Source organism: Passer montanus, unplaced genomic scaffold (genome assembly GCF_014805655.1).
Source record: "Passer montanus isolate IOZ18808 unplaced genomic scaffold, ASM1480565v1 scaffold43, whole genome shotgun sequence".
Taxonomy (NCBI): domain Eukaryota; kingdom Metazoa; phylum Chordata; class Aves; order Passeriformes; family Passeridae; genus Passer; species Passer montanus.
Genome location: NW_024369151.1, coordinates 5,383,609 through 5,397,775, shown reverse-complemented (window position 1 = coordinate 5,397,775; position 14,167 = coordinate 5,383,609). Strand labels below are relative to the sequence as shown.

The 14,167-nt window shown below is 51.1% G+C and overlaps 2 protein-coding genes and 1 long non-coding RNA gene across 4 annotated transcripts; 2 read left to right on the top strand and 1 right to left on the bottom strand.

Moving 5' to 3' along the window:
• The first annotated feature begins 59 nt into the window (after positions 1-59).
• Positions 60-1,403, top strand: LOC120507433. Its single transcript, XR_005628752.1, has 3 exons — positions 60-921; positions 1,000-1,094; positions 1,357-1,403. It is a non-coding gene; the product is annotated as an uncharacterized LOC120507433 (long non-coding RNA).
• Positions 1,404-3,848: 2,445 nt separating this feature from the next.
• On the bottom strand, positions 3,849-7,940 carry TRUB2 (TruB pseudouridine synthase family member 2). The gene is made up of 8 exons (XM_039720082.1): positions 7,874-7,940; positions 7,624-7,746; positions 7,454-7,528; positions 6,896-6,957; positions 6,504-6,585; positions 5,887-5,959; positions 5,317-5,453; positions 3,849-4,728 (listed from the first exon to the last, which is right to left on the bottom strand). Exons 1-8 carry the CDS (start codon positions 7,938-7,940, stop codon positions 4,430-4,432), a joined length of 918 nt encoding a protein of 305 aa, XP_039576016.1. The 3' UTR covers positions 3,849-4,429.
• COQ4 (coenzyme Q4) lies at positions 7,932-13,361 on the top strand. Of its 2 annotated transcripts, none has more exons than XM_039720080.1 (7): positions 7,932-8,011; positions 8,086-8,271; positions 8,743-8,839; positions 10,410-10,512; positions 10,620-10,749; positions 11,533-11,626; positions 12,173-13,361. In XM_039720080.1, the coding sequence occupies exons 1-7, from the start codon at positions 7,939-7,941 to the stop codon at positions 12,333-12,335; spliced, it is 846 nt and encodes a 281-aa protein (XP_039576014.1). In that variant the 5' UTR covers positions 7,932-7,938; the 3' UTR covers positions 12,336-13,361. The 2 variants fall into 2 exon arrangements, with proteins under 2 accessions (XP_039576014.1, XP_039576013.1); XM_039720079.1 differs by having other exon boundaries at positions 8,743-8,956.
• The last annotated feature ends 806 nt before the right edge of the window (positions 13,362-14,167 follow it).

Genomic DNA, 14,167 nt, shown 5'->3' with positions numbered 1-14,167 from the left:
CTGAAACAGAAAGACCTCGCTCTAGACCAGGAAATTGCACAATTATTGTCAGAGTACGTCCTTGGCAGGCTCAGTGTTTACTTGATGCCTTAATTATTTTTGTTTTTAAAATAAGATGTGATCCAGGAACTGGAGCTGAGTTGACCTTCTATGATGCCATTGTTGGCGTGGTGCAATGCTGGTTACAGTGTTGTAAGTGATGGGACTTGTTAGAGACAAGAGGGAATTCTTTCCACTTCATGTGGCAAAGCAAAACAAGTTTTACTAGGAGCTTGCATAAGAGGATTTCTGTTTTAGCTTGGGTGTTCCTGAGGTAATTATGTGTTTACTGGGATAATTTTAGCCATTTGTTATTTGTTGTGAAAGACTGATATTTTCAGTGTAGTGCATAGGATGGAAGTGGTAAAACAACAAAGGCTGTTCCAGAACCCCTCTTCATTTATCCTCAAGGATAAACAAACCTTCTAGCTACAGAACAAGAGGAAATGGCCTCAGGCTGTGCCAGGGGAGCTTCAGGTTGGACATCAGGAGGAATTTCTTTGCTGCAAGGGTGATTAAACATTGGACTGGGCTGGCCAGGGAGGTGAGGGAGTCATGGTCCCTGGAGGTGTTCAGGAGATGACTGGATATGGCACTCAGTGCTCTGCTTTAGTTCATATGGTGGTGCTTAGCCAAAGGTTGGACTTGATGCTTTTGGAGGTCTTTTCCATCCTAAATGAGTCTACAATTCTTAATTTTTCCCTATATACAGGTTAGAGATACAGATCAATGGAATTCACCACAAACTACTCCTGTTTCTACTGGATTCTGAGAACTTGGATAAACTGGCTTTCTTGAGCTTATTTAGATCCTTCATGTTCAGGACTTGCAGCAACTGCACTTTGCTGTGTTCAGTCTCTGTTTTTGAGGTGCCAGGCTTGGGTATGTCCCAGAGGAACATACCCAGGGAAGCCCCAGTCCCTCTGTGCCATTTGTGACCTTTCTGGTGTTATTTTACAGGGGCTACAGCCTGGAGGAACTGGACAAGCACATCTCTCTGCTCCATGAGTACAATGAAATCAAAGATGCTGGGCAGATGCTCCTGGGCAAGCTAGGTAAGGAAGGGAAAGCTGTTCAAGACCTTCTTAGTCAGTGTTTTCATACAAACAGAAAGAAGCTGCTACCATGGAGGCAAAGCTTGTGTTACAGATTCTTCACTTTAAAAAAAGTGTTTGGGCAAGCATGAGGCACAGCTGCAAAACCTTGGGTTTCTTGGCTATGGGATGTGCTATGGGATAATTAGGGGAGGAAAACACCAAGTTTCTGACTCATTTGATCTTTGTTTACTGACAGCAATGCTGTTTCTTTATTTCCTAGCTGTTATCCGAGGGGTCACTACAAAACAGCTCTATCCTGAGTATGACCTGGAGCTCAGTGACTAGTCCTGAACCTGGAGAGTGCCATGTCCTGCCAAAGTGACTGTCACTGGGCCATTACACACTGGTGTCATCCTGGTTTGGGAGAGACAGAAGGTGGAAAAGGAACCTTTGGAAAAGGGATTAGGATTTTAGCTAATTTCATGTACTACCTGATCAACAGGATTTTTTTTGAAAGGTTGTAGTTCAGGTTGATGTTGAACCTCTCCCATGGAGCCTTTGATTTCCTGCAGTATCCAGGGGCTGTTTGGTTACTGAATGGATAGAGGAAGTGAGGACAGACACATGTGCAATGTAATAGCTGCTTTGAAAGGAAAACCCTTAGAAGAAAGGAGGGAAGAAGGCAGAAATTGTGGTGGTTTGGGGGTTTATTTTGTTTTATCAACAAATCCAGAGAAGTCTGGGTGTTCTGCATTTTTGTACTTACCTGCTCTGGTATCTGGAGGTTTTGTGTCATTTCTGTAGTAAATGGCAAAATGTAAAGTTGTGTTGAACTGTTCACTCTGAATAAAGCAGCCTTCACATCTGTTAGTAAATCACTTTAAGAGCCTATAAAACACTGCATGAACCTGCAGTTCAGGGAACAAATTCTAAAACTATATTGAGACAACTCTAACATGAGTTATTCAGATGTTTTCTCCAGGAGTGTGCAGGTGCAGAATCACTTTTGTCTGCTCTAAGTGCAGAGTCATGGTGGCAGTGAGAGCTGTCCTGGACAGTGGATGATGTTGGGAGCACGAGTGCTTCAATGTCAGTGTGAGGGCTGAGGGTGACTGCACAGACTAAATTTGGCTGCTTTGGGCAGTTGGAAGTGATGAAGTGCTCTGCTGACTGCAGATCTGTTGTCCCTTTTCACTCACACTTGATGTCCTTCTGCCCATCTTTACTTTCCAAGACCTTCTAGCCAGTAAGTTTCCCCTGTGCTCTCCAGTTATGCCCATGCTGCAGTCTGCTTACATCCAAATTTGAATCAAATTAATCTGTCTTCATTGTGGTTGGAAGCCAGAAACCAGTCACAAGGCTGCTGCTGAGAGCAGATAATTTGTTTTACACTCCTGGCTCTGGATGTGGCACAGAAATGTCACTAATAGTGTCTTGTTTTGCCTTAAAAACTGTGGGGAGTGGTCTCAAGCAGGGGGACAGAAAGAGCCTGTATATTCCATGATTCATCCAAGTCTCTGCTGATGTGCAGCTGTGCAGAATATTTCCTGTGCCCAGACCAGAGTGGACTCTCAGGGGGGACGTTCACACCTCTCCCTAACACATACCCCTCTGCCAAGTGTGGAACACTCATGTGTTTTGGAGTAGTTTTAAGGGGAGGAAAAAAGGCACAAGGTGACAAGAACTGGGAAATGCAAACTTTGTTACTCAAGTTGCTGTTTTGGCTGGTATTTTTTGTGTAGAAGGACTGGTTCAGCCTGGAGTGTTCCAACCAAAATGTTCCTGTCAGTGACACACACAACTGGAAATTGCTTTTGCAATAGGAAGTATGTATGGAAATTCTCCAGTTTGTGTGAGGTGTGAGCTGAGGGCATGAAGTGTAATCCATTCCCAAAGTTACTGAAGGTTGTTCAAGGAGTGAGAAGTCCATGTTTTCTTCCCCACTATGTAGGAGCACTGGGGTTAAAATTTGCAGCTGTAGCTGTGCAAATGTTCTGCTTGTGGCTGCAGGGATGGGTTTATGCTTCAGCTAACACTGGGCAGGTGTCCAGGGAAGGTTCCCTGATCCAAATCCCTTGTCCATGGAGGATGAGAACATGCACAGAACAGCCCAAGGACAGGGCACAGTGTCCTTGGGGAATCCCTGCTGCTGGCACGGTGGCTCTGCCAGGCGGTGGCAGCTGCGTTCCATGGCTGTTCTGGCTGCTCTGTGCAGCCCAGAGGAACCCAGAACTGAAAGATTCCAGGCACTAAGAGCTCCTGGGATGCTTCAGGACAGGACTGCACACTGCCACTGAGGTACTTCATCATGGCCCCTGTGACTGCCCCTCCCAGAGTTACTCTTGTACCCTTATGGTTGTCACCTGGAGGATGAAATATGCTGGCCCTTGTCCAAGTTGAGAAGAGGAACAGAACAAATCTGCTTTCCATAAATAAATCTCCAAACTCACTAAGTATATAACTGGAAAACCATTGAGTGCAATAATGGTAAGTAATTCCAGACTTTTAACTTCAATTTAGAAAGTGTGTTTCTGCAAAGTCAGACCCAGCTATAATCAGCTAACAGAGACCAAATGGTATCACAATATTTACAGTTTCACCAAAGAGCAGGACCTGCTGTCTGCAAGGAACTGCTGCAGAGGAAAATACCAGAGACCACTGAATACCCTTGGCTCCTCAGGAAAAAAAGGGTAAAATAAAGTAGCACTTGCTTGGTTTTTATGGGTTAATGTACATGGATGAGTACTGAGCCAAGAACCAACCTCTTCCCCATTAGGTCATTTTCCATTTTATTTTTTGTGTATCCTGTGCATTAGTCCCCATTATAAGCCACTTTTCATCACATGCCTGCTCTGGATAAAACCATTTCCTTGCGTTGCTTTGGGTAAGCTGTGTTTTCTCCTGTACATCCCTCATTTATCCTGATTTTGAGCTCCCATGTGTCTGAGAGCAGGGCTAATGGAAAGAAAATACTCCAGGAGAACACAGGGAAAATAAAATCCATACAGCAGATAAGTCATGCTGCCAGTTGCAAGGAACAAATCTGTGCAGTCAAGAGAATACAGCTTTCTAAGACACTACTTCCTGCTGCTGAACAATACGGGAATGGGTTTTTATATCCCTTAGCAACCTAATGTTCTCAAAATCAACAGGAATTTTGGCACAGCTACCTCCTGTTAATGAACTGTTTGTGATGCTTTAAAAAAAATGATACAGCCTGTCACTGAAGGAAAAAAAGCCTCCAATAAAAGTCATCTGAAGGAAAGGGTGGAAGTGAACTGCAATTAACCTCTTTCCTTCTGCTGTCCATCACACTGCTGGCACGTCGCTGCCGTATTGTGCTGCAGGATTGCTCACGGACGCTCCTGCAGAGCACGCTCAGCTGTGTCCCAGTCCAGCTGATGAAGAGGACTGCTCTCCTCGTGTGCCAGGGTTTTCTCCAGCTCTGTTTCCACCTTGAGCTGACAGTTCCGAATTGCCTCCTGGATGCTCTGCAGGTTCCACTGAGTTCTCGGGAGAGCGTCATCCACCGTGAAAACCCCGTCGCGTACTCTGCGCACTTGTGTGCACACAGCAGATGATTTCAGCTCCAGACCAATCTCGTGAACCATCTTCCGCAGGTACTGCTGAGTCTCATGCAGGCAGTGGATTTCTAGGAGGACAGAGACATTGCTTCAGGAGCAAAGCTTTGACACAAGCTCTGACATTGTAAATCCAGACATCACTCGCAGTTACGCTGAAAGAACTGGTTTGGAAGAAGACACTAAGAGCATGGAATGATTTTCTGGAATGGGTGTTCCACACCCTTCCAAAGTGAACACTTTTGAAAACAAACCTACAGATATAGAAGAGCAATGTAGAAATTTAGGTATTTCAAAGGGGATAAAAAGGCACCTTTTTAATAAGACAAATAATTTGTGAGGGAAAGGGGACTGGCTACAGGAAAATGACACTTTTTAAAAAAACCCAAAACCCAGCACTGAAATGCATTACACTGAAACATTGAACTAAGAAGAATTTCCCCCATAAGTATTCATGATGCAAATTTTCCAGCCTTGGGCTTAGAGCTGAACTAGGAAGGAAAAAACTAAGAGCTGGCTGGATTTACTAGAGAAGTTGTAAGTTGATAAGAAATTCCCACCAACTCATTTTGCAATAAATAATAAGAAAATGAAGTTTACCAACTTATTTGCCATAATACATATTCAGAGTTCCCCAGTACATTCTGTGCCAGTCCTACCTAGCTGGAATTCTGGAAGTGCAAACTGGAGGCATCGGATTGCTGTGATTATTGGGGGGCTTTTTCCCATGGGGCGGATCAACCCTTTGACAGCCAGCTCATATGCCTCTTGTGTTTTCATATCAATGTTAGAATACCTAGGGAGAAAAAGAGAGCAGCAGAGACATTTAGAAACTTCTCTCCAAAGATGTCAATCCCCTAAAACAGAGATGCAGTTTTAATTCTTAAACCATCCAGTGAGTTTTTGCATATATTTTTGTGGTGTATGTACTATCAGTAGTGTAACACAGTTTGGGATGGAGGTACATGGTCATGTCTACAAGATACTTTTCTCATCCCTAATATAGCAGATTGGTCCTAAACCAGCAGATTGGAGATTTTGGGATACAAGAAGGACATTTAACTGCAACCTCTCAGCAGAGCACAGAGCACACAGAATAACTTCTCTCTGCCCCTTGCTAGCACTCCAACCTTTAGAGACTTTGATTATGGGAAACAGAATCCTCTCATTTGTTCTGAAGACCAGCACACAGCAGTGGGATCAGCCCAGCTCATTTCATGGATACGCACATCAGCAGGGCCTTTTGATTTGTCCCTTGAATGACAGCAAGAATCCGCTCCAGCTTCTCCCTTGTGATGTGATCTGCAAATATTAAGGCAAAAACAAAGTCTCAATTATCCATCCAGAAACTGGGAAGTCTGAAAAGTGCCACTGAGGTATTGCTGTCCCTCGGGCGGGCAGTCACATCAAAAGGGGCTGATGAGAGCTGAGGGGTGGCCTTTGCAAAGTCATTTCCCCTGGCTCTACGTGGAGCAGTACAGAGCTGGACTGCAAAGGGAAGAGTTATTTTGCTTAACTGATTCCAAAACACTGATGCTCCAGTTTTTTTACTGTATGTTTTCATTCAATGAAATCTCCTAACTGCTATCTCCAAGTGAGATTCACAGGAGATCTGGGTCCTGACCAACTAATTAGCAACCACTGTGACAAGCATTCACCTTGCTTTGTGTATATCATGGTTAGATTTAGAATGGGGCAACTACAACATCAACAAGGACTAGAAGACATGCAAGATGTGGCTTTTGTTATTGTGCAATTCACCTGATTAAATGTTTTAATCTGTTGTTTGGTGTTCTGTTTAAAAAAAACCAAAAAACCACCACAACACATCAAATCAGTTTCTTACCAAATGTTGTCTTCTCTACTAAATTTCCTGTGTCTGAGAAGTCATCAGTGGCTTTACCAAAAAGCCCACCAACAGTATAAACCTGGAAGAAGGACAGAGTGCAATTTATCAAAAAAATGCTGCAAGCAATTGAGCAGCAGTACTGCACCATGCAGCTGCTAGAAGTGCAGGCTATGAGAGTTCTATACAAAAAACAGCAACATCCTGTGCTCAAAAGGCGACAAGTGGATGCTCATGTGAAGGATGAAACTCTAGACCCTGAAAAGCTCTCAAAAGCACTGGTAGGTTTGAGACTTAAGTGCAGAATCAACATCACAGGGCTGGTCTGGGACACTGGGGCAGGATCAAGCATGTGACAGCACTCTGGGGCTCTGTTCAGAGCCAGCACTTACCTTGGTCAGGTGGCAGTTGTACAGGTCAGTGAGCAGCTTGTTCCCATGGCCGATGCCAAGCACTGCAACACAGAAAATGGGGAACCTGTTACTCAGCCTCACAAAAAGTCACTGATGTGCATTTACACAGCACTGAATACTCACGCCACTCACGCCTGGACAGGGCTGTATCTCCTTAGCAGTCACGTCTGAGGAGTGCAACTAGACCCCCAAATTATTGTCTGGCATGAAAACCATAGGGCTGTAACAGAACTCTTGGATTTCCCCAGAACTTTCCATCTGGGCACTCAGGGCAAACGCTCAGCAGTGCCAGCCACAGCAAAGCCAGTTGAGGTGGTGGAGCAGACATGGGGATTGGTGTCCCCCAGCAGAACCCACTGTGCCTGGGTCTCTCCTATCTAGCTTTGCCAGAGGCTTGCTGGGCCATTTCTGTGCTTTAGCACTCAAACTCCCAGTGGGGCTGTGATATCCAGGGGCTGCTGTGGCGCAGTGGCCGTGCATCCACCCTTCTTCCCTGCATGGAAACCCGTCACGGTACTGCCGCGGGACGGGACCCACCGAAAACTCCCGAGGCCTTCACATCCAGCCGGTGACCTGCTCCGATCTTCAGCTTCCTGAACCGCGGGCCTCGGACTGCAACGGAGACAGAGACGGAGCCGGTCGGCAGCGCCTGCCCGGGGCTCCCCCCGGTGCCCGGTCCCCCGGGGCAGGCCCCGCGGTGCCCTTACCGAGGGGGTGCTCGGCCAGCACCGGCACGCTGGCAGCCACCAGCTCCACGGCCCCCTCCGCGGCCGGGCTCGGTAGGAAGCGGACTCGCTGCCGCGGGGCGCGCTCCGGAGCCGCGTTCAGTTCTGAAAGAGACCCGGGGCACAGGGGGAGTCAGGGGCGGCCGGCGGTACCCGGGGACGGGACGGGCCCCGCCGGTAGCCCCTGGGGATGGGATGGGATGGTCTAGGGGGTCCCGCCGCCCGCGCTCACCGCGCAGCAGCCGCGTCTCCACCGCCTCCCGGACGCGGCCCCACGCCCCCCCCGCCGGCTTGTGCATGCGGCTGCTGCTGCTGCTGCGGGCGGCGCGGGCCGGGGTCCCGCTGCTGCGGGGCGGCCCCGCTTCCCCAGGCAAGTGCCGCAGCCCCCGGAGCGTCCGCGCCAGCCCCTCAGCCGGGCCGCTCCCTCACCGCTGCTCCCCGCAGGCAGAGCCCGGCCGAGCCACAGCGAGCCGCGGGGCCCGGATGGACGCGGCCAGGAGGAGGAGGAGGAGGAGGAGATGGAAGGGTGGCAGCAGCTGTACCCCGGGCACATCCCCACCAGCCCGCTGCAGAAGGCGCTGCTGGCCGCCGGCTCCGCGCTCATGGCGCTCTATGACCCCTACAGGCACGGTAAGGCCGGCCAGGGCAGCGCCTGCCACCCGCGGCCAGGAAATCCCGCTCCCTGCTCCTGGGAGCTTCATAGGAGAGTCTGGGGCAAGCGCTGAGAACGGACCCGGTGCTGAGAACTGACCCGGGGCTGAGAACTGACCCGGTGCAGGAGGCTGTGAAAGAGAGGGAGTGAGGAAACCCAACGCACCCCAGCGTGACCCCTTGTGATGCCACCCAGACCGGTCTGTTTCTCCAGAGTGCCCCAGGCCTCATGACTGCTCTCCATCCCATTCCCAGGAAGGGCCATGTGGGTGACACCACGGCAGAGTAGCCCTGAAGCTGAAGATCTGTGGTTTATGGAATCCCCACTTTGCTGCGGGCTTCCTCGTGCTCCTGGTCAATGGTTCATTGCCCTGTTTCCTCAGCTGCCCACCAAGGATAGCTGGGTGTTGCGAAAACAGCTCTTGGGTCACTCTCTGGTCTCTCTTTCAGACATGGTGGCAGTCCTTGGGGAGACCACAGGCTGCCTGGCCCTGCCAAACCTGCGAGACAAGATGAAAAACCACCCTGAAGGTTACCGCATCCTCCAGTGCGTCCCACCCCATCCCTCCCTCCCTCCCTCGCCGTGTGGTTTGTGGTGGGGCAGCAGACACGAGGCCAAGCAGGTTCCTTGGCCCTCTGAAGGGAGAGCTTGGAAGCAGGACAGGTGTTTTGCAGCTCTAACCCTCCAGGCTAACTTTATTTTTAACATTCGCAGGAGCCCTGTGACACATCCAAGGGCAGGCACCACTTGCCTGTCTGTTCTGCTCCGCTGCTGGAACTGGCAGCTGCCAACACCACGAGATGCAGCAGCAGGCACAGGGGAGAAACCCATGGATGTGGGTGCTGAGCAGTGATGAGAACACACTACATCCATGAAATTCTTCCCTGTGCCTGCTGCTGCATTTTCTTGCATTGGAAACTCTGTCTCTGCTGGTCTGCCTCCTCCTTAGATACTTCCATTTTTTTTCCTGTCTCAAGCTGAAATAAGGCCACTTATTTTCTTTTATAAGACCCCATCACTTCTGCTTCCATGTCTGCAAGGACCTGTGGAGTGCAGCAAGGCTGAGGACCAGGAGGGATTTCTCTTACTAACCAAGCTCTCACTGTATATCTGCTTGCCTTCTCCCTATTCCCTGATATGTGTCACACCTGCTGCTTGTGTCACATAGGAGCTTGAGAAAAGTTGCCTTTTGCCACATGTTTGTGCAGACCAGCCTCATCCTGGCTCGACAAGTTGACTGGGTGAAACATCCAGAGCACTGGGATGGGGCTGAATCCCAGCAGAACTACTCAGGGACAGGGTTGGGAAGGGACATACCCACCTGCTCCTTGCCCTGTGGTATTGCAGGGATTTGCAGGGGTCTGAATTGGGCACACAGGTCTTTTTGTTTTTATCCCCCAAGCTGCTGAGGTCCCTTTGACAACAAATACACAAGGAAATATCTGCAGCCAGTGTGAAATTGGTGCCAGTGATGCGTATCTCACTGGCACATTCACTCTAGGAGCTGAGCAGCTCCTGGATCTTTTATCGTGGGAAGAGTTTACCCTGTGAATGGAAATAAAAGGGCTTTTGTTTACTTCCAATGCTGTGAGGCACCTGTTTGCCAACAACCTGTAGAGGAGACCTTTCTCTGGGTGGCTGCCGTGTGGCTGGTGGTGAAAGCCTGAGCAGGATTGAAGTTAAACCTTTTCTTAGAACAAATTCCTTCTCCTCTTTGGGGCTGCTCCTTTGAAGCTCTGGCTGCTTTGCAGTGGCATTAAATTTCTCTGCTCTGCAGGGCTGGCTGTTGCTGGGGGCTGTGCCTGGCTGGCACACACAGCAGCAGCTTTTCAGTGCAGGGGACACCAATGTTTTTCCCACCAGGGTTGTTACAAGCACACAAGATACAGGCTCTTTTATTGCCAAGGCTTCAGGTAGATCCTTTAAGCAATTTGTGTCCCAGCCTCTGCAACAGACGTGCAGACAGGGCTGTCCCTGCAGTGAGCAGTTAGGATCTGCACAGGGAAAATAGCAGTGATGGGCAGAGGCAGGGGTGGGGGTTTCCAAGGACCTTTTCTGCAGGACCTGCTGCTGTGGATTTTACTGGGAGTCTCAGTGACCTGTGTTGTGCTTCCAGGGAACGGCCTCGCATCCGTCTGTCCACGCTGGACATGGCCAGGCTGCAGGGGCTGCCGGAGGGCTCACTGGGGCGGGAGTACGTGCGGTTCCTGGAGGACAATGTGAGAGGGGGGTTCATGGCGTGCACATTTCTGTGGCTGATCCCTGTGCTGGGAGCACAGGTGAGACTGGAGCCACAGAGTTGAGTTGGGCCTCTCTGGACTTGCAGAAAGTTTCTCCAGACACCCGGATGCCGCCCAAGTTTGTCGATGATGAAGAGCTGGCATACGTGATCCAGCGGTACCGGGAGGTCCATGACCTGATGCACACCCTCCTGGGCATGCCAACCAACATGCTGGGTGAGCAGCAGCGGGCTCAGGGAGCTGCACTGCCAAACCCCCCGATTGTGCTGGGCTGCCTCCCAGAAATGGAGCAGGCTGGGCCAGCCAGACTCCCTGAGCCTCAGCCCGGGCCAGTGTGTGGGGATTTTACATCATCACTGTCCTACATCACTGGCTCTGGGGTGACCAGGAGGGCATGAGATGTCACCTTTTCTCTGCTGGGAGATGCTCTGCCCAAGCCCTGGGCACAGGCAGGCACTGGATGGGTGGTTTCTGCCTGGCAGGGAGGGTGGGATGTTTTGCAAGCTCTCTGTGAAGCCAGAAGGGAATTCCTGGTTGATCCTTATCTGCACATCTCTGTGTCCTTTGCCCTTATTTTTGTCTGACTCAATAGCAAGTCACAGGTGCAGCCCTGCTGGTACCTGTGGGGACCAGCATGACAGGTCTCTTCAGGCTTTGCCTGAGTCCAGGCAGTTTTGTAGAAGGCCTGTGCTGTGAGACCAGGAGAGCCACACGGGGCTTCGGGCTGTGGCAGTGCCTTGCCGAGGTCTGCAGGGAGTTGGACTGCCTGGGATGTGTTCCTCAAGCTCCCAGGGCTTGTGGGGTGCCATTCCTCTGGGGTGGATGAGTGGTGTGTGACAAGGCCCAGCCTGGCACAGGCCATGGTCAGACTTGGGAAGCATTCCCAAGTAGCCTTCCTTGGGAAGGGCAGATGTACAGCCTGTGCTGAGGAGCCACACAGCCCTGGCTGCCCTTGATCCAGGTGCTCTGTCTGCTCACAGCCTCCCTGCTCCCTCGCAGGTGAGGTGGTGGTGAAGTGGTTCGAAGCCATCCAGACGGGGCTGCCCATGTGTGTCCTGGGAGCAGCGTTCGGCCCTGCCCGGCTCAGCACACGGTAGGTGCCAGTCTCTGCCCTGGGTACACCCAGCCTGTGTGGTGTGTCCACTGGGGACAAAGAGGGGACACTGCTGGTTTGCAGTGGGGAGTCAGTCATGGATCCCTCCATGAGCCTATTGCTGTCCCCACATCCCAAGGATGACAGCTTTGCTTGTCACTGAAGCAGAACCCAATGCTTAATCTGCATTCAACACCAGCTCCCCTGAGCCAGGCAGGAGCAATTTCCAGGCCTTGGATGGGCACATGTTGAGGGCCAGTAGGACCCTCACCACACTGGGAGCTGTTCCCTGCACAGCTGTTTTTGTTTCCCAGCAGTTGCAGAACCTGAGTTCTGGCCTTGGGTTTGTGTTGACTGTAACCTTCCTGGCATACCTTCCTCTTCTGTGCCTCAGTTTCCCCTGTGAGTTATGCAGAGGGGATGCCAGAAAGTTAGAGGGATACATGGGACACGTGGGTTTGGCATCAGCCTACAGTGGGGACTTGGAGAAGGAAGTTAACGAAATGTGGATATCAAAACTGCCACCACCTGTACCGTTTGTTCCAGAAAGCTGCAGGTCCTGGCCACCGAGCTGGTTCCCTGGGCGATTCGGAGCGGGCTCAACGCCAGCTGTGTCCTGAACGTCTACTACGAGCAGCGCTGGGAGCAGCCAGTGGAGTCCCTGCGGGAGGAGCTCGGCATCCTCCCTCCCCCGGCCGTCAGAGTGTGAGAGTTCATGTCGGGAAGGGCCCAGGGGACCCCTGTTGGCAGCCAGCAGCCGGCCCCAGCCGCACTCCAGCTCCTCCTGCCCTGCCGGGAGCACAGCGTGGCTGCAGCTCTTCCACCATGGACCCGAGGGCTGTGTTTCCTCCTGCCGAGAGCTGGCACCAATCTGTTGGTAGGGGCCAACTGGCACCTCCCTGTGCTGTGACAAAAACTCGACATCTTTTTTGCTGTTTGTGATTTTGGTTGCGGGATGTCAGGGTCAGATGTGCCTTTGCCAGCTGGTCTGGCTGCTCAGCTCTCCCAGCAGCAGCATTCCAGTGCTGCTCCCAAGTGCTGGGATGGGGAGGGAGCACACTGCAGCAAACTGATGCCTTGGCCTTCTGCAGCCCCAGGGCTGTGCAGGTAAATCCTTCCTCCCACCCTTCCCATCCTGGGAAGATTGAGGCTTCAAATCTTGGGGCTGCCCTGGACTGGAGCTAAACCCATGATTTTCAAGGAGCACAGGAGCAGGTTTGGTGTGTGCAGTGGTGAAATCCCATTTGCACTCAGGTGGTGCACTCTCCTGTTGGGTCACATTGGATGTGCCTCACTTCCTGCCTCAGAGACCAGGCAGTGTGTGATTGTGCCCACAGGGCAGGCAGGGAAATACCTTTGGGTATTTTCCCTCCTGGATTGGCTGTTTTGAGAGCTGATCCCAGTCTGCTGTAGTCCCTCCCTATGAAAAATGATGAAATCCACATGATTGTGCTGGCTGTTCAATAGGAATCATCCCTTCCTTGGGCAACAGAATGACACAGTTGGGATGATGGGATTGAATCCAGTGAGTGCAGAATCAGCGGCTGCTGGTGCTGTGTCTGGGAGCTGATTGCTGTCTGGGTTAATTAAACTGTGCTCCAGACTGCCAGCAGCCGGGGAGCGGAGTGCTGGATGTGATGGCAAAGAGCCACGAGGCCAGGGGCTCTTTGTTCACGTGTGTTTGCTGTTGGAATTCCTTCTTGTTTAATAAATCCACACTGGGGCTTGTAGTTCATTACCCCTGTCCTTTTGCCCTGTCTCCCCTCCTGAGCTGGAGATCTGATGTAAAACCTCACCCCTTTTTGGCTCCAGCAGGTTTTCTTCCTGCCCCCCAGACTTCCTTTTTCTAACGTCTCCCTGCATCAGCCACCCCACGAGCCAGACTTTGGGTTTTTCTCCAAATCCTCCCTTGGAGCCCCAGAGATATTTCAGATGCTAAAAGTCAGTATATAAATACATCCTTTAGCTGCCAGTAAAACACACAGTGTGGGGGTTATCCTAGTGCAGTGGTCGAGATGAAAGAAACATTTGCCTCTAAAATGACCCAGAAACGTCAGAGCCTTGGGGTGGATAAACCAAAGGGCAGCAAAGATTTGCTTCCAGGAACTGTGAGCAGCAGTTGAGAAAATGTGGGAAATGATGGCTGTGAGAGAGGATTTTGCTGCATTTTGGGTTATTTAATGAGGCCTTGCAGTGTCCGGGCTGCCAGTGCTGGTGGTGCCGCCTTCGTGCAGCCACGTGTGGCTCAGTGGGCTGGTGCCAGCGCTACAGAAATGGCACAGCATGTAATTTTAAACGGCATCTGCTCAGCCCGATCAAGTAACAGTCTCCGTGGCTCCTGTTCTGCAGCCATCGCTTGAGGAGCCTGCGGAAAGAAGGCGGCAGGGGAGGGAGCGGAGGGTGATTTGGGGAGGGCAGACACCAGCCACATGAGAATGCTTTATTTGGAGAAGATATATTCGCTGTGGGCAAGCGGCAGCTCCACCGTGCCCGTACTGCGGGGCCGTGCTAACAGTTAACTCCTGGAATGCTGGCACGGAT